This window comes from Hydra vulgaris, chromosome 15, assembly GCF_038396675.1.
Source record: "Hydra vulgaris chromosome 15, alternate assembly HydraT2T_AEP".
In the NCBI taxonomy this organism is placed as follows: domain Eukaryota; kingdom Metazoa; phylum Cnidaria; class Hydrozoa; order Anthoathecata; family Hydridae; genus Hydra; species Hydra vulgaris.
Genome location: NC_088934.1, coordinates 55,592,115 through 55,612,321, shown reverse-complemented (window position 1 = coordinate 55,612,321; position 20,207 = coordinate 55,592,115). Strand labels below are relative to the sequence as shown.

The 20,207-nt window shown below is 28.7% G+C and overlaps 1 protein-coding gene across 1 annotated transcript; it reads right to left on the bottom strand.

Moving 5' to 3' along the window:
- Positions 1–19,319: 19,319 nt before the first annotated feature.
- LOC136092090 (uncharacterized) lies at positions 19,320–19,940 on the bottom strand. Its single transcript, XM_065819809.1, has one exon. The coding sequence runs from the start codon at positions 19,938–19,940 to the stop codon at positions 19,320–19,322; it is 621 nt and encodes a 206-aa protein (XP_065675881.1).
- Between the last annotated feature and the right edge of the window lie 267 nt (positions 19,941–20,207).

Sequence of the window (20,207 nt, the reverse complement as noted above, 5' to 3'; positions counted from 1 at the left end):
AATTATGACATTACTACCACAGTGTTTTTCTGAACAACTTAAGCAACTATCATTAACACGTTCATCTACCAATCGTGTATAGACATCTTCTGGTTAAAAATTATTCGAGATTTAGTTCATCAGTTCGAAAGGCTTTTTTCCATTAATCCAATGTCCACGATTTATGATCTCTTGCCCCCTTAAGCTGTTTTTGTTTATTACACGCTGTAAAAAAACTTTCGACACGTTTAGCCTATTTATTCCAACTTTACGCTGTCGTCTCTTGACCGTTTTAACTGATATTGAAGTTTTTCTTTAACTTTTTTTTCGTCATAGTGGCAAGAAGGAGTGGCGGGATTTAGGGGGGAGGGCCATGAGGCAGTCGCCCCTTCCCCCTCCCTTGGAACATTTTTTCAGAAATATTCTTTTGTAAATTGACTATTATACAGAATTGGACTACTATACTGACGAATGAAATTGACTGTTATACGTATATGAACTTGATTATCATACTGAAGCACAAAAAATTAATCAAAAAAAGTTACTTATAAAGAAGGTATGCAGACCTTTTTTTTTTAACCCGCCCCTGGCTAGAAGTCATCTATCACGTTTGCTCGTAACTTCTCTTTGTTTTTCTTGCATTTTTGTTGCGCATCTAGGTATATTCAGTAATAGAACATAAATTTTAAATGGATATTTTTATTCTAGATAATGCAATTTACTCCAAAACTTACTTGAGAAAACGTTTGGGGAGAGTGTGTATGAAAGAACCAGGTTTTGAAAGACCCGATGCTATTATATTTAACTTACTGGCACCCGACATTAATTGTATTTTACTCTTTGTGTGGCAACGCTGGATACCTGTCAGCCACAAAAAAATTAGAGTACTACTAAATTAAATAGCGTTGTAAGGGTGCAATAAAAATTTTGAAAATAAAAAGTAATTTTTTGGTGGTTTACTCATTTATTTTTAAGATAAAGGCTATTATTTGATAAAGCATATGTGCTGCATTGTTGTATATATATATATATATATATATATATATATATATATATATATATATATATATATATATATGTATATATATATATAAATATATATATATATATGTATATATATATATATATATATATATATATATATATATATATATATATATATATATATATAGTGAAAACTAAATAACTAATAATATATATTTCAGTTAGATTACTTAAAGTTTCACGCAATAGCGATCATCAGATGTCAGCTGTACATCGTCAAAACACAGTATCTGTATTTTTCATAATTTGATATGAAAATGATTTTGTAAAGTACGTCGGGCCGCCAACTTAACTTCATACTTATCACTTGAAACTTCATATGGTTATCAAGAAAATGCATAGAATTCAATGTAAATCGACAAAATGGTATTGTTAGCTTTCATTAAGCTGTAATTGTAGATACTGTGTTTTGAAATTTATAGAAAAATTTGAAAATCCTTTCACATTTAATTTAAAACACGGTATGTGTAAATTATATTTGTTAAGCAAAAGTTAAGGCCATTTAGGGGGGTATTTAAGATCGGTGATGGGTCAACCAACTCCTCTTAGATCTATATTTTGTATTCAATATTTTGAAAAATCATTATTCCTTTTTATCATTTGGCAAGAAGACGTGGCATAGTGAAAAATCGAGTCGCCCTATTCCACCTAGAATAAAATCTAAATACTCCCCTAACTTCAATGAACTAACAAATGTTTAAATTGTTTTATGAGTGGAGTATTTTCACAAACTTGTATGAAAGTTCAAAACAATAACCAATTAACAAATGCTTATTTCGCACTAATTTACTTAAACTAGTATTGAATTTCTATTTAAATGCTCAGTTATAAGTAACGTCCACATGGTAGTGGTTGAATCTAGTCTTTTAAAGCACCACATTTTGTTAGTATTATGAGTATGAGTATCATTTGCTTTTACTTACCACAAATTGTATTTTGTTAATGCTCTTTAATCTCAACCTATAATTTATCATACTAAATTGCATAATTTACTGGTTTCAAACTAAAGAATAACAAATAAATGACAAATTTAATAAAAATATATGAAAGCTAGAAATAACCACTTAAAATAAAATTCAAAAATGAAAACAAATATGTATCACTTTCTTTATTGCATAAAATATATAATTTGAAAATACCTAGTCTTCAGATAGGACAATTTTTACAGTTTTATATAATAATAACAACAAATATAAACAAAATAAATAATAGTAAAACATAATAAAATAATTGTAAAGTACTTATTCAGTCTTTATTAAGTCATATTATTAAGTTTTATTCAAAATCAGAAGTTATGAAAACATTACCAACGCCCATCTCATTAATCAAATCTTCTGAAGTGACAGACACTGGAAGATTTTTCCAAAAATGTTTCCTGTTTTCTGGCATTACTGGAACAAGTTTGTCTACGATTCCTTTTTTTTTATTGAGGTTATTTCCTCTATGTTGAGTAATTTTTTTAGGGGCATATGTTTTGATGTTTTTTAAAAAATTTTTTTGTAAGAAGTTTAAAGTCTTTGGCTCTCCATTAAAATCTATCCAGTATACCATACAAGTTGATCCTCTTGAAAATTTGGCCATAACAACACTGTTCATTTTAAATTCACACAATGTATCTGTTTTTTTCATTGGTAGTCCTTTTTTTATTTTGCCACTCATAAAAATGTTTCAATTCTAAAATATTTAAATTTTGTTGGCTTTGGGAAATACAATTCTTAAGGTCTTCAAAGTCATATATATGCCTAATTTTTTTAAATTTTTTTTCAATATTTCCATGGACCCCATCAGCATGACTGCTGATGGGTATGACCCTTAGTTAGGTGTTTCATTGTTACTGATTTTGTATTTTGAAATAAAGAATTTGTTGAATTTAAGTTACATACCAATGCCGTGTATAAGGTTCAATTTTTGTTCTGGCCACTGCAATTATTAGCCCAGAAAATATAATCTTGTACATCTCTTTGGTTACTAATTAAAGCCAATATTGAGCCTGTAACATTTTCAGCTTTATGCCCAGCAATGGCTTCATGCCAAAGTACACAGTGGCATAAGGCAATTGGTTTAAATTGAGCAAATGTTTCATTAAGTACCTCTAGTCTAGTGGTGAAAAAAGAAGATTTAGTATTTGGCATATTAGGAATTAATATAACTTTTTGTAAGTCCATTGATTAGATACAAGTTGACTCGATACTCAGTTTAGAATCTTCCTTATATTTCGACGTTGCTTCAACAGCCTTGGCTTTATGGTTTTCTAAAAGTGTAATATTATCTCTAATTTCATTCTCAACAGTAGAATTTTTAATTATATTTTGATTGGTAGAGCAATCTTCACATTTATCAATTGTGGGATATCTTAAAGATATATTTAAATCCTTTATGATTTGTGTATAAAACTCTTGAGAGCAATAGTTTTTATGTTGAGAGCAAAAATCATCAGACATGGCTTTTACTGTTAGTCCAAAAGGCAAGTACATTATATTTGGTGCATTAAGTCGCCGATGATGACTTACAGTTGGTTTGTACAGCCGTATATGATCAGCTACAATATCTTTGGGTATTCATTTTTTAATACTTTGCTGTCCTCTATTTTCAGTAACAGATGACATAAAAAAATTACTGTTCATATTTTTAACTAGTTCTGTTAAAACAGAATCATCTGTATAGCCAAGAACATGTAGAAGAGTGGTCTTACATACCTGTACTTCTTTTTTTTTTTTGGAGTCTGAAAGTTTGGAAATCCTGGATTGTGACTTTTTAAAGCTATCAACAGAACCCTCCACTGTTGTTCGACGTTTTACAGATGTAATTGTTACACATTTTGCTAAAAATTGTCTCCTCTGGACATATGTTGTTAGAGACCAATAAGTTTCCCATAAAAACTTTTGATAATCAGTGGATAGATTGTCTCTACAATTATTTCTACGCTCTACAGGGCATGTAAGAGAACGGTTTGTTTGTTTTCTCTTGGCATTGACATTTTTTAATTCCCTTTTTTCTTCTAATACTGCTTTCTTATCTGCCGGACTAAATTTCTTCTTTTTCCTTGAAGTTTCAATAAGTTCATTATCTGAAATATGTTAAATATTTATATACATGTAAATATGATGTAGTAACAACTGCATTGTTGTAGGTATATATAAATTATTTAGTACCTTGATGTTCAGTAATTGGGGTTAAATCAGGATCAAAGTTACTGTCATCCAAATCCTCTTCAACTTCTTCGACTAAAAAATATAAATATTAGTATACAAAATGATGTGACATGTAAATACGTTATATTAATAAATAAATTAATTGTGTATATAAATTATTCAGTACCTTGATCTTCATTAATTGGAACAAAATCGCTGTCATCGAAAACATTTACAACTTCTTCATTTAAAAAATATAATATACACTAATATAAAATATAATATGACGTGTTAATATGTTGTGAAACTAACTAAATACTATGTGTGTATAAAACATTTAGTACATTTATTAACAGTAATAGGAATAAAATCAGGATCTAAATCATCTTCAATGTTGTCGACTAAAAATAGAATTACATGTTAATGTAAATACATAATATAATAATAAGTAATTACTTAAGAGAACTTACGTATGCGTCTAGGTAATGAATAATTGTGATCCCAGTCCATAATTCTTTTTTTGATTAGTTGTTTAATATAAAAATTTAAGAATTAAAAAAAAATCGTTGCTAGTAATTAGTTACTGTGTTTTGAGTTTGAATTTTACTACGCTTCAAGTATATTTTTGGCAGATTACAATCATAACAAATTCAAAACACACTATTTACAACTTTGTGTAGATACTGGGTTTTGTTATTGTTTTTTTTTTATTAATCAGAATAAAATGTTGTAGTTACTGTGTGGTAACTCCTAATATAATTGTCTGTTTCCAAAGAGGATATTACATAAAAATTCTGCATGAGTTGGTATCAAAGAGTATTTAAAAAAGTAAATTTCGATAAAAATGTTGGTTACTGTGTTTTGAGGTTGTACAGCTGATGTAACAACAACAAAAAAGTAACGACAAAAATTATATACAAAAAATGCTATGTAGTGTCCGCCTTGATGATATTAAAGTTTTTTATTAGAAACTTATTTTCATGGCGGCATTTTGACGCAAGCTCGGTTCGTTTGTTAAGCAAATTTAATGATGATGTAATAATGTGGTATTTTTCTGTCAAGCATAAATTGCAAAATAAACCACCAGTTTGAATGGCTCCGCTTATATAATATTCCATTTTAGAATATTCCATTTTAATATAGGTTCTAAGGCTTTATTTTTGCATTCCCACACAAATTTTGAAGGTTCAGTGGAGTTGGCTTTACTTTCATAAACAAAGGAGTTTTTATGTTTATACCACCTCTCCTGGAAGGTTTTCTTAGTAGGCCCAATGTAATAATATCCTTCTTCTTCTTGGTAAGTTTTTATGTTACAAATATAAATAAGTTTTTTGTAAGGCATTTTCCGTTGAGTGGGCATAAGGTGGTTTGTCGACAATTGCATAATTGATTGGCATTTTCATGAGATTTAAATAAAATCTTTTTATTATAAGAAGTAATAATACTCTTGACTCTCTAATAAAAAATGGCCCCCAACCTTTTGTTGTGACGTTATCACCATCATCCCTATTAAGAACATTTTCGCCACTTCCTAACGCTTGTCGAACTTTAGCTTTGCTTATTTCCAGGGATTCTCGAATTTTCCGAATATGATTTTCTGGAGCTACTGATATGGTTTTCGGGTTTAACCAGTCAAACGTACCTTGGCATTATTTGGAATGCTCAGTAGCACCAGAACTGGCCCACTTTCCTTTTTTACTATTTTTTGGGTACTCAATACATTTTGATATAATTTTCTTTTTGGTTTCACCAATGTATATAGAGTTGCATGAACATTTTATTTGGTAGATGCCTGGGTTTGTATTTCAAGGAAGTTTTATAAAAATAGGAAAATAGGAAAATGGGCCAGTTCTGGTGCTACTAAGCATTCTAAGTTATGCCAAGGTACGTTTGACTGGTTAAACCCGAAAACCATACCAGTAGCTCCAGAAAATCATATTCGGAAAATTCGAGAATCCCTGGAAATAAGCAAAGCTAAAGTTCGACAAGCGTTAGGAAGTGGCAAAAATGTTCTTAATAGGGATGATGGTGATAACGTCACAACAAAAGCTTGGGGCCTTTTTTTATTAGATCATCTGACGTCAACATTTAATCCTATTTTGTATTTTCTCATGCTCTTTTTAATGTTATCTTCACCCCCCCCCCTCATAACCCCATTTTGCAACACACTTTTTTGAGTACCCTCCACCTCCCTAAAAGTACCTATGCTTTTAACCTATTTATCTAACATTTTATGATATTTTTTTAAATTTAATGTCTCCTTTCTTTTATAATTAACCCACTGCCCTCCCATCTCATAATCTTAAAACAAATATATTTTTTTCAATGTCCTTCTTTTCCACTAATAATATTTGATTAAAGTTTCTGTAAAAAATGTTTAATTTAAGTTATTTTTTTTACCATACAATATTTTGAAAGAGCCAACTTTTTATGAATAAGCCGGCCTTTTTTATTTCCCTTTTTTCAAAACTAAATAGTCGTTTTGCGCTTTAACGACTTCATTGTTTTTCGTAACGCTTCGTTGACAATATTCTTTCAAAATTAATTGTTTGAAAGACTTCTCCTGAAGTCGTAAAAAGTTTTTAATAAAGTTTAAATAATTTTTTTTTAGTAAATAAAATTTATTTATGTTTCAAACTTCATAATATTTTGTCAAAACTTATTTTTTATTATTGTATTCACTCATATGTTTATAAAAACATACACTAGTCAAAAAAACAAATTGTTTTGACTACATCTTGACGATAAATTTTATCTAAGAATCATAGTGATTATAAAGCATTTCACATATATTAACTATGCTAGTGATCACTAGCATAGTTAATATATGTGAAATGCTTTATAATCACTATGATTCTTAGATAAAATTTATCGTCAAGATGTAGTCAAAACAATTTGTTTTTTTGACTAGTGTATGTTTTTATAAACATTTGACTAGTGTATATTAATACTTTTATTTCAAAGGTGCGATTAACTTCTTCTGCCAAAAATGTTTCTGATACTTATTTTTAGTTTTTGACGTTGGCGTTATATGAGGATATTTTTTTCAAAATTAAGCGAAACTATTATTAAAGCTGTTTTATCGTTTGTTTTATCATTGATTATCATAGAATTATATAACTTAAAGTACAATCTGATTTTAAGAAGTCTAGTTAAAAGATTATTATTCTTAAAAGACTTGTTAGTTTTAGAAAAAACGTTACGGCTCATACATAGCACAGGGAGGCTGGCTCATTCATAGCACAGAGAACCCTGGCTCTTTGATTGACAAGATGTTATGAAAGAACTGTTTTCTCTCTTTTATCAAAATAGGTGGATGACAGATTATGAGCATTGTTATCCAATTTATTTTAATTTTATAATATTACCCAGTGGGCACGGTATGTTTTTAAAACATTTTTAAAACGTTTTTTAGACGTTTTTATAAGGTTTAAACCTAATAAAAACGTCCAAAGAACGTTTTAAAAACGTACTGTGCCCACTGGGTATCCAATCAAGTAACTACTTAAATAAAATAAATAAAAGTTTTTAATTTAATCAAAATTGACTTTTTTTTATTCTTTTTTAAAACTGGCTATTACATACACACTCTCCCCGACATCAGTAGCGTAGCGACAAAATATAGGCCTCCCCGCAAAATTTTAATCCGAACCCTTAAATTACTTTTTTGCTTCCCCCTTCCATCCCTTTTCTTGACAAAAATTATAAATGAAAGCAAAAAACTTATTTTTAAATACAACTTTGATTTAACTAAATAGAAACCAGAATGCTATTAAGTAAAAAATGATGTAGAAAATGAGGTAGTAGCTACTAATGAAGTAGAAAGTCTAATGAAAGTTTTTTCCTGTCTTTACTGCTACAAATTGGCGTATAACACCTTTTAAATTTTAAACACCTTTGTACACCCTTTAAATTTAATTAAGCTGCTATTTCTGCTTTAGTAGCTATTAGGTCTAGTGCAAAATGATTTGCGCCCTTGTTAACCTTAAATGTGTTTTAATGTTCTTAAAGATTTTTTTGTAGTTGCTACGCTAATGGGTCATGTCAAATATACATAAGTGCTGCTATTATATTTGTAAATGAGCAACTTATATATATATATATATTAATAACATAATAAGTTATTGTGGGCGCGGGTAAAATGCAAAAAAACGGAAATTTTTAATGTGTAAAATGCGGGGTAAAAAGTGCAAAAAATTGCTGCCGCAACCAAAACACTTAGTCAATGATGTTAACTTTAATCTTCTTAGTCTTTCGCAGTATTGAAGATGTCTTAAACTGGAATTCCATTTTTTTGCTTTGTGTTGAATAGATTCAATTAAAATTTTATCAGTTTTTAAATAAGCAGCACATATGGACACTGTATAATAATGGTGTGGTCTCATAAACAATTTATATAACATGAAAGTCATAATTTCATCAATGAAAGTGAATGTCATTTTTGCCAAGAATTTGTAAGGACTTTGAGACAATTGTTTGAAAATATGTACTCCACTTGGTGTTACATAAAATAATGACTCCTAAACTACGCATTTTAGTAGAGCTTTTTAGGGATTAATTTATTAAATTTTTTATTGTGTTTCCCAGTTATTCCGAAATATCTTAATTTTAACATGTCTGTTTTTAAGTAGAGAATCAACGCTTTGGTGAAATCGAGATTACATCAATAAACTTGTGAAATGTTATAAAAGATGAAACAATATTAAAAGTTTCTATTAGATTAGTCACATTGCACGCCGACGCTTAAGAATTTTTTGTAAATAGCAATCACGTTTAGAACTAATATGTTTTTAAAAATCAATTCGAAATTAAATAAAATATGTTATATTAAATTTTATTCTTCTTACTATCAACATACGTCACAACTTTTTTTTATTATGCTTTAACTCTTTATATATATTCCAAATGTTTTTAAGTAGATGTTTTGCAAAAAAGCAATAGTTTTTTGAGTTAGTATTTTTATTTTCGATAAAAAGAGAAAAAAAAGGACCACATTGTATGATCGATCACTAAAAGTTTTGTTGAAATCTGTACAAAATATAATTCATGTTCTGGTGGAGCGTTCAAGCATGGATCGGGAAAGGATTTAGAACATGGACCAAATCTTCAGTAGCACAAAAAGATTTCAAAAATTCCAGTGTTTATAAGGCTGCAATTGCTCTAAAGATTGAGAGAGAAAATATAAAGTTTACAACAGATAATGCTCAAATTGACCAATATACATGGAGAAGCAAGCAATTCGAAGAAAAGGCTTCCTAGCTCGTTTCGGAACATTAAAAACATTGCTATAAGAGGTGATAATGATGAAGAACCCAATATTTACCAGTTTAATTTGGATAAGAGTAAAAGTGACAAGGCATTAGAAATGCTGATGATCATAAATCATTATGTTTTATCTCATGACATCTTGCAAGAGCAAGAACAACTTCTCATCTTAGAAGCACAAAAGCAGATTGTTGAACTGTCGTTTAATATAAGCACTTGCAGTGACAACTATCAAATGAATGAAGATTTTATCGGAGTATATGAATGCGTTAGCGAATTGGCTTTGATGGAGGATCAGTTATGAAATGCTTGGCAGCTAAACTGAAAAATATTTTTGGATAGCAAGCACAATGTTTTCATTGCATGACACATTGCAGCGAGCTGATTGTTAAGGATACATGCAATATCATCACTACTGTCAGATTCTCTTAGCATTGTCCAGTCAATTTCAAAGCGTGTTGTCTTTTTTTGAACAAACCCAAAAGGATATATTGCATGAGTCTGATTCAGATGAATACAGAATATTACGACTGAAGTCTATGTCAATGACTCGATGGGACAACACGAACAAAAGTAGTACAAGTGGTGTTGGAGAAGATTGCAGAACTCCTTACAATTTTGAACAGTCTTCAGAGTAACAAGACTATTGCTACAGAAACAAGAGCACAAATTAAAGGTTTATTATCTCAGCTTTCATCAGTAAAAATTCTTTTTGAACTGCGAAGCACTTTTGAATTTTTTTCTATTCCAGAGAATCTATTGAAGCAGTTACAAGAAACTAATCTGACAGGTGATGTTGCAATATTCTGCTTTCGAAATGCGTCTCAGAGATTTGCAGAACTTAGATCAGATAAGGAATTTAATAGGATTTTAAAGGTGACAAAAAAAATAACTGGAATCAAGCAAGACAATGAGTCTGAAACCGAAATTACGCAGAGACAAAGAGTAATACTTAAAACATTACGCCATTCGGTAATAAATGAGAAGCTAACGTTTGGCAATGCAATGACTGGTCCTGTCAAATTCTGTCAAATTAATCTGTGAACGTCAACGTGAACGGAGGTGTTCATGCAGTGTGGTTGTTTTAAAGTTTTAAATTATTATTTTTTTAAGTTCAAAATTTTTGATTGTATGGAACTATTTTAAAATTTATACATAAATATACTTGTATAAATATTCTTAAACAAAAACATATTGGTATTTAACTTGTTAATGGATAAAAATAATAAAATGGATAAACATAAAAATACTGATAAAAACGAAATGCAATCAAATACAGAAGCCACAGAAATATCTGTGAAATTAATTCGTGAAATATTCTCTGAGATGTTTAAGAAACAACAAAAAGAATTTCTTAAACTTATAATTGGAAATTTTAAAATTGCAAATGACAGAATTGATGGACTTTTGAAAGAAATTAAAGAAATTAAAGAAACGTGCAAAGCTTTGCACACTGAAAATAATTTGAGGAAATTTGAAATGGGAAAAATAGATGACAGAGTCTCAAAATTAGAACACACTCAAAAAGATATCGAAAACAGTATCACTTTTACACAAGATACACTGGAAGAAAAAATCAATAAAATTGAAGAAAAAATTGTTACAAAAGTAGCATTTAATGCGGAAGAAAAAAATAAGCTGCGACAACTGGAAGATTGACTGAGAAGAAATAATTTGCGTCTCGAAGGAATAGCAGAAAGCGAAAATGAAAGTTGGAATGTATCTGAAGAAAAAGTTTTTAATATCTTTGAAAACAACCTAAATGTAAGTGGCGTAGCTATTGAAAGGGCACATAGAACGGGAAAAACTGGGCTAAGCAAACCTAGATCAATCGTGATAAAACTCCTGAACTATAAAGATAAAATTAGCATATTAAAGAATTCAAAAATATTAAAAGGAACAGGAATATTTATAAATAAGGACTACTCCTTGGATAGCCTAACCATACGGAAAAATATCTGAAGAAATGCGAACTCATAGGAATAACGGTAAATATTCTGTTGTTATTTATGATAAATTAGTAGTTAAAGATTTTAAAAAATCACATAAGAATGCTTAAAGTATATTTATTTATAATATTTTTTTGTCTTAAATGATATTCTTAGTTTTTATTGTTAAAATGACGGAAGCCAACAGTTTTAATGTTTTTGACATATCAGAAAGGAAAAACGCACTAAACCGAATTAATGACGATAATAAAAACATGAATTTTTTTGACGAAATTTCAGTAGATACGACTTATTACAATGTTGATGATCTTAAACATGTTTTTAATTCTTCATCATCTTATTTTTCATTATTACATATAAACATCAGAAGCATAAATAAAAACTTTGAAAATTTAAAATTGACGTTAAATAATATAAGTAACAAGTTTAGTATTATCTGTCTGACAGAAACTTGGTGTCATCGAGACGCGATAAATACTAACTTTGAATTATCAGGATATAAACCCATTCATCAACCGAGAGAAAACGGCAATGGCGGGGGCGTATCTGTTTTCGTCCAAAACTCATTGGTTTTTAAACATGTAAATGACGCTGACTGTGAGTCATTAACTATTGAAATAATTAACAAAACAAATAAAAATACATTTATAACTGCAATATATAGACCGCCAAACGGTAATTACAATCAATTTGAAAACCACTTAAACAATTTGCTACCAAAGCTTATTAAAAAAATATTTACTTATTAGGTGATTTTAATTTGAATTTATTGAATAATAAAGCTAATAACCAAGTCGTACATTTTATAAATACACTTTTGCAATACAGCGTTTTTCCCATGATTAATAAGCTAACACGTGTGACTAAAACAACTGCATCTATTATCGATAATATTATTACTATTAATTACACAAGGACTAAAATCCAAAGTGGTATCATTAAAACAGATTTAACTGATCACTTTCCAGTTTTTTTGATAATAAATTCTGCAACCCTTGAGAATAAAAAAAAAACAAAAACGGTATACGTAAGGAAAATAAATAATGAATCAATCGCCACGTTTCGTGACCTCTTACATGAAGTAAACTGGAAACTATTGATTGATTGATTTTTTTATTCGCATGTTTACAAGACAATACGAAAAGGCTTTTCCAAAAATAAAAAAAATTGTAAATTCTAAAAATTTGTCCGTGGATGACGAGCGGACTCATTAAGTCGTCAAAAAGGAAACAAAAACTTTACCAAAAATTTTTAAAAGAAAAGAACTACAAAAATGAAATAAAATACAAAAAATAATCCAAAAAAAATTACTACTTTTCGTTAATTAATAAAACATTTGGAAATGCAAGGAAAACATGGAATGTAATTAAAGAAATAACAGGAGTGGGAATTATGAAAAGTGATATTCTTCCAAAAAGATTGCAAAGAGATGATAATAGAGGACCCAGTGGGCACAAGACCTAAATAAGACGTCTTTTGAACGTTCAAAAGACGTCCAAAACGTTCAATAGACGTTTAAAAGACGTCTTTTTTACGTCCTGTGCCCACCGGGGAGATGCTTTTGTTAATAAAGAAATTGCTGAAACATTTAATAGCTTTTTTATAAACATAGGAAAAAAGCTTGCCAGTGCGATTCCTGAGGGGAAAAAATCATTTAAATCTTATTTGAAAAAATCTGATTACTTCATGGAGGAGTCGGAGCTTTTAATTGATGAACTTTGACTAGCAATTAGTATGCTGAAAACAAATAAAAGTTCGGGTCTGGATGAAGTTAACCCTGATGTTGCAAAAGCGGTCTCAGATATTATAGAGAAACCTCTTTTTAAAATTTTTAATCTTTCCCTAAAAAACGGCAATTTTCCTGACAACTAAAATTAGCAAAAATAATTCCGATATACAAAGGCGGTGATGACTCAATAAAATTTAACTACAGACCAATTTCCATACTTTCTTGTTTTTCCAAAATACTAGAGCGTATTATGCACAACAGACTGTACAATTATCTTGAAAAAAACAACATTCTTTATCATAAACAGTTTGGATTTCGCAACAACCATTCACGGAACATGCAGTAATTGATCTTGCCAACCAAATTTTAAACGGTTTTGATAACGACAGTTACACACTCGGAATTTTTCTAGATCTATCAAAAGCATTTGATACTGTCAACCACAAGATTCTTATTTATAAACTACGCAATTATGGAGTAGTTCACTCCAACTTAAAGTGGCTGCAATGTTATTTACAAAATTGTAAACAAGGAGTACCATATGACTTAACATGTTCCCCATTTGAATCAATAAATTGCGGAGTTCCCCAAGGACCAATACTTGGACCCCTGCTGTTTTTAATTTATATTAATGATATTTATTTGTCTTCAAAAATACTTAATTATATTATTTTGCTGATGACACAAATGTTTTCTTTTCTGACTCAAATTTTAAAAATATTTTTTATATTGTAAACACAGAATTAATATATCTTAATGAGTGGTTTGAAGCAAATAAACTTTCATTAAATATTGAAAAAACGAAATATATTTTGTTTGCTAAGCCATCTAAATCCGAGAACCTTCCACTCAAATTACCTGAACTAACAATTAACAATATTAAAATAAAAAGAGTTTTTTCAATGAAAATACTCGAAATAATTTTCGATGAGAATTTAAATTGGAAAAGCCAAATAAAGCTAGTCGAGAACAAAGTTTCAAAGACTCAGGGGATTATGTACAAGACAAAATATCTTTTAAATAATTTATGTTTAAAAAATTTATACTTTTCATTTATACATAGTCATATTAACTATTGTAATATTGCCTGGGCAAACAATCATTCATCTTTCCTAAAAATTATTTAGACAAAACAAAAGCAAGCAAGTAGATTAGTTTTGGGCGCAAATAGATACGAAAGTGCCGAGCCGTTACTCAAGGAAATAAATGCTCTAAACAAATTAAATATATACCATAACTTGTTATTTATGTTTAAACTTCAAAATGAAATGATTCCAAAATGTTTTTTTTAAAGTTTCACTCGAATTAATCATAAATATGAAACAAGACATTCAATGAGTAATTACAACATCCCACTAACATCACTCAAAAAATCTGACTTCTCGACTATATGCCGGGGACCACGCTTGCGGAATTCGGTTCTTGACGAAAATATGAAAAAAATAGAATCTATTGCTACATTTAAAAGAACTATAAAAAAACACTTGCTAAATTTAAACATTACGTACATTCTCTCATTTTTTTTTAAAAAAATTGAAGCAATTTTGTATTTTTAATTTTTTATGTACTTTATTTAAGTTTAATATTGTATTGAATATGTATATGCATATTTTGCAAATTAAATTTTTTTTTTTTTTTTTTTATTGTCTTGAATATGTATACAAATATGTACAGATTTGTAATTTTTTATTTGTTATTTTATATTTTAACTTTATCTTAAATTTCTTCTTTTTTTAACTTAAAGTCCTTTTTTTAACTTTAAGTTCTTTTTTAACCTTCAAATTTTTTTTTTTTAAACTTATTAATTTCACTCTTTTATATAATATTGGAAGATGTAAAATTTTACTGTATTTTTTTGTATTTCACAATGGGGCTTGATGATAAGTTATTTTGACTTCTTCTTGCCCCAGTCAGCTAGTAATTATATATATTTGTTTAAATTTATAGATAACATTGTAAAATGTGTAAAATGACGAAAATAAATTAAAAAAAAAAAAAAAATCAAAGCAAAAACAAAGGAAATCTTATTTTGAACCAATTGATGCTGTTCAGAACAGTTTGAGTGAGAGATTTGAATTAAATGGATTAAAATATGTAAAAAATATAGAAGAAGTTTTGAATTCATCGGTGAATAAACAAGATTCCCCATCATTTTTGTTTGGAATGCCATTTTTTAATGATGTTGACATCTCGGAACTAAAAGTTGAGTTGAAGGGGCTACAAACGATTATTAACCTGTACAATGCAATTGCATCAATCAAAATACAGAGCGTTTCCAGAGTGGCAACAATTGCAGATATTTTCAATGCCATGCCAGCTGCAAAAGTTGCCAATAAACAAACACACAAATTAATGAAGTTTTACAAAACCATGCCTTTATCGACATCATTATGTGAAAGAAGCTTTAGTGTAATGAGGAGATTAGAAACATGGGTTAGGTCACAAACTGGAGGCAATCACCTGAACAACATCATGTTTGCTCAGGTACGCAAAAAACACATTGACAAAATTAACATTAAAAAAACTGCTAAACAGTTTGTTGAAATGAAAGACAGTAGAATGAATTATTTCGGCAAATGCACTTGAAATTATTCTAGCACCTTGTAAAGCTAAAAAAGGAATAGGATGAAATGTACTATTGACATCTAGAAAGTAGTTAAGAAACAGTTGATTTATTTAGTTGACTGTTTAATAGTATGTTGTAACCTTTAGTGTTAATTGCACTAAAGTACACTGTACACTGAACACGTGATTTGTAATGGTAAAAGTAGTAGACAAAGTTTTTTTTGTTTACTTTTTGGAGAACAGTAGGGTTAATTCAAAGGTTTATTTATATCGGATATTATATATATAATAAAATATTGTGTTGATATTTTGGCAAGTGTCCTTGTGTTTTGGTTTGCCGCCTCTGCCCTTATGCTCTTCCGGCGTGCCTGTTTGTCACACATAGTTTATTCTTAAGAAAACCATTTTGTAGAGAACATTTTATTATCGTTAAGGTGGTAGATCCCTTTTTTTTGAAATTTTCTCAAAAAATATTTCTTTATTGATTCTTATGAAAAATTTTTCGAGGAACTTGAATTTTACTTCTAAAACAATTACTTTTTAATGTAAAATACTCAACTTTTCCATTTTTGTGTTAATATAAGAAAAAAAAGCAAACTTTTTCGTAAAATTTTTTTTACAAAAAGTAAAAAAAATTTTTTGCTATTCAATCTTCTCTTCTTTTCCTTAGATATCTTATTGTGCCTTCTTATCCTTCTAACTGCTTAAATACTTCTTTTTTACATTACGTAACGTACCTGGAGCTTGTTAGTTTTCTATAACGCAAAGTTATTTGTATTTTTATAAAAAAATTTAAACGATCGTTTTCTGTGAATCTACATTTCCATACTTGGTACAAAGATATCTCAAGTTTTACTACTCCAATTGACTTGAATTTTTTACAATATGTTTAATACACTAGTGTCAACAAAATGTAACAAAATTAGCATTAATCTGCAAAGGCAAAGAAGTCTTTTTTTTATCATGAAATTCATACGCTTTAAGAAAAATACTTATACTAAACTAAGATATTCTCCTTTTCACCAATTTTGTACATTTTGTAAACACCCTTGTATGAGTGTTACTTGCAAAATTTGAAAGCAATCGGACTAAGCAACATAGAGTTATCTTTTTACTATTGTAGGGCCCCAATTGTAGGGTCCTTTTTTGCATATTTACCCCAATTATTAACGTCATATTACTTTTTTTTATTATTTTTAATTTTTTTTATAGTTTTTTCAATACAAAAAAGTTGTTTAAATAATAGAAAATGGTACTCTTTAAAGATAATAGCTTGAATGGGGATCTACCACTTTAATGTGTTTAGAAATTTTGTCCTTAACAAGTATTTTGACTATTTTGCCGGCAGAGTTTAGTAAAATAGGTCAATGGTTTTCAGCAAGTAATTCACCTTAAACTATCCAAATTTGCTAATTTTTAGAGAGTGAGTAGTATTTCAAAACTAAAGAACTTTTGAAAGATCTTTTTAAATGGAAAAATTTATATTTATAGGAGTTTAGATTAGTAAGTTAATAATGTCTAAAATAGAAAAACCCAAGTTGTCATTATAAGTTCATTTAGGTAAGTATTACTTTTTTAACAACGGAAAGTATTCAGAGGGATGTTAATATTGTTTCTTTTTTAAGCGCTCTTTTTGCTTTAATATTTCATATTTTACAGAACGATTAAGAAGGTAGTTTATTTTAAGTTTATTATTCTTCCGTTTAGTTGAGTAGTTGATATACCAAGCGGATTTTTTTTTCTTGGAATAGGTTTTTAATATGTGGAGAAACCCAAGGATCACTTTTTCTTTATTTTATTAACCTTAGGGATAAAATATTTGTAAAAAAAATCAAAAAAATGTTACTATTCAGATCAATTAAAAAACCACTCGAATGATCTTCAAAGTACTTGGCGTATTGTCAAGGAAATGATTGGTAAAAATAATTCTGACAGAAATACTATTCGAAAACTACTCAAATTTAATAATTTCTATATTTTAAAGAAACAACTAGTAGCTGAAACACTTAATGAATTTTTTGTAAATTTTGGGCTTTTATTAGCATCAAAAATTGAATTCTCACAAACCAGCTTTGATGCATACTTGGTTTCTAATAACACTAATATTATATCTAATGATAAACTTACTGAAGAAGAATTTTTAGTCGCAGTTTCTTTAATCAAGCCCAAAAAATGTATAGGAGTTGACAATATAAATAGTAGCATCATTATCGATTCAATAAAACTTGTTACAATCCCACTCTTGTATATATTTAATTGATCTTTAAAAGAGGGAGTTTTTCCGGAAAAGTTAAAAATCGTTAGAGTTGTCCCAATATTAAAATCAGGTGATTCTTATGACGTTACTAATTAAAGGCCGATCTCGATTCTTACATGTTTTTCAAAAATTCGAGAACGAATTATGATTAATAAACTTTATTTTTTCTTAAACAAAAACAATATTTTTGTACAATAAACAATTTGGTTTTAAATCTGGTCATTCTACTGATCACGCAATCTTACATCTTGTATACGATATATTTAAAGGGTTTAATGAAAAAAAGTATACTTTAAGTGCTTTTATAGATCTAAGCAATGCCTTTGATACAGTTGATCATATAATTATTTTATCCAAATTTGAAATCTACGGTATAAGAAATTCAAACTTGGCTTGGTTTAAAAGTTACTTGTTAAACAGGAAGCAATGTTTCATACGAAGGTGAAAAAACGGATAATATGACTATCACGTGCGGTGTTCCCCAGGGTTCAATATTAAGACCCTCTTGTTTCTAGTTTATATTAATGATTTAAATAATTTTTCTAATATCTTAAACTCAATTTTATTTACCGATGATACTAACTTGTTTTATTCCAATGAAGATATTAATATTTTATTTTTAACAGTAAACAAAGAACTTGATAAACTAAGCCAATGATTTAAATCCAATAAACTATACCTAAACATTAGTAAAACTAAATACACATTATTCCATCATACTTCTAAAATAAAATATTCCATTGAACTACTGAATCTTCTTATTGATAATAATTTAATAAAAAGGGAAATATCGTTAAAATTCTTGGGCGTAATTCTAAATGAAAATATTATTTGGAGAGAACATATAAATGTTATTGAAAATAAAATTTCAAAAAATGTTGGTATATATTGTATAAAGCTAAACAGTTTTTAAACCAATATTGTTTGAAATACATATACATTTCATTTATACATTGTTACCTAAAACTATACAAAAAGGTAAGTATGGGTATTAAGGCTAACCTAACAGACTTTTGGTCATTTAGGCTTTAAAAATTAAGTTTAAAAAAATATTTTCAATTGCTGCTTAAGATTAATCATTCCTTGATGTAAAAATCTTATCTGCATATTGAGGAAATAATTATAACAAAAGTTATTCATGTTTTTGTAACATACCTTAATTGGGCCTTGTTACCCCCTTATGGAGGTAATAAGGCCCATGTAAAAAATACAAAAAATAAATAAAGAAAAACCAGAAAAAAGTTTGGAAACATTCTTTTAATGCATAGTTTATCTCACATTTATAAAATAATAAGTAATCTTGCATATTTATATACTTTAAAAGAATCAATTTTTTATACAACAGTGAATAACAACAGAAAATTAAAAAATTCAATAAAGAAATGTTACAAAGAAAAACATTATTCTTCGCAGAATGGACATACTAATTCTTCCTCATCTTCAGAATCATACCCCATGCACGCCTCGTGGTACCATACTTTACATTTACAACATTGTCGCATACTTTCTACAGACTTTTGCTGGCATAACAAACAAAACCAATCATTCACATCCACACTTACAGACTTACTTTTCTTTGCACTTGGTTTTCCTTTGCCTTTATTCTTTTTATTAACAACTTTAGAAGTGGAAGATTGAGAATAATCTTTTTTCAGGTCTTTAGAAACATTTGCTTTTCCTTTGCCCTTATTCTTATTATTAACAGCTTTAGAAGTAGAAGATTGAAAATCTTCTTTCGTTAGGGCTTTAGCAACATAGTTAAAACTTTTTTTGCGACCGACCATAGCCATATTTTTCTTTTTAGCAGGACTCGGCATTAAATCATTGAAACTTGCATTAAGATTAGTTTCAGGTTGATCGACTGAAACTGTTGAGGGACTGGGTTGGGTGACTGAAGCTGGTGAAGGACCAGATTCAGTCCCGATAATACCCGATAATACCCGATTTTTAGTGGGCCTTATTACCCGCTTTGAACCTGTTACGTTTATCGATAATGTATCCTTTTGTTTCAACACTTGCATAAATATTACATGATGAGTAATGATAACGAATAAGTACTTAATGCAAATAAATGCAATTGAAAAAAATAGAAGCTTTATAAAATATTTTAAAATGTAAAAACACGTATCTTAAAAATTAGACTTAAGCAATTTTTGACGAAACTAACAAAGTAATCTTGCTTTGTCGAACGCGCGGTAAAGAAATGCTGATTTTTTTTTGCTGCCAGTGATAAAACCAGATAACTCTAATATTTTAATGTCGAAAAAAAGTTTCACAATTTATTTTTT

Coding starts and splice junctions, on each gene's coding strand:
- LOC136092090 (XM_065819809.1), bottom strand. CDS start 19,940: ATGCAAGTGTTGAAACAAAAGGATACATTATCGATAAACGTAACAGGT.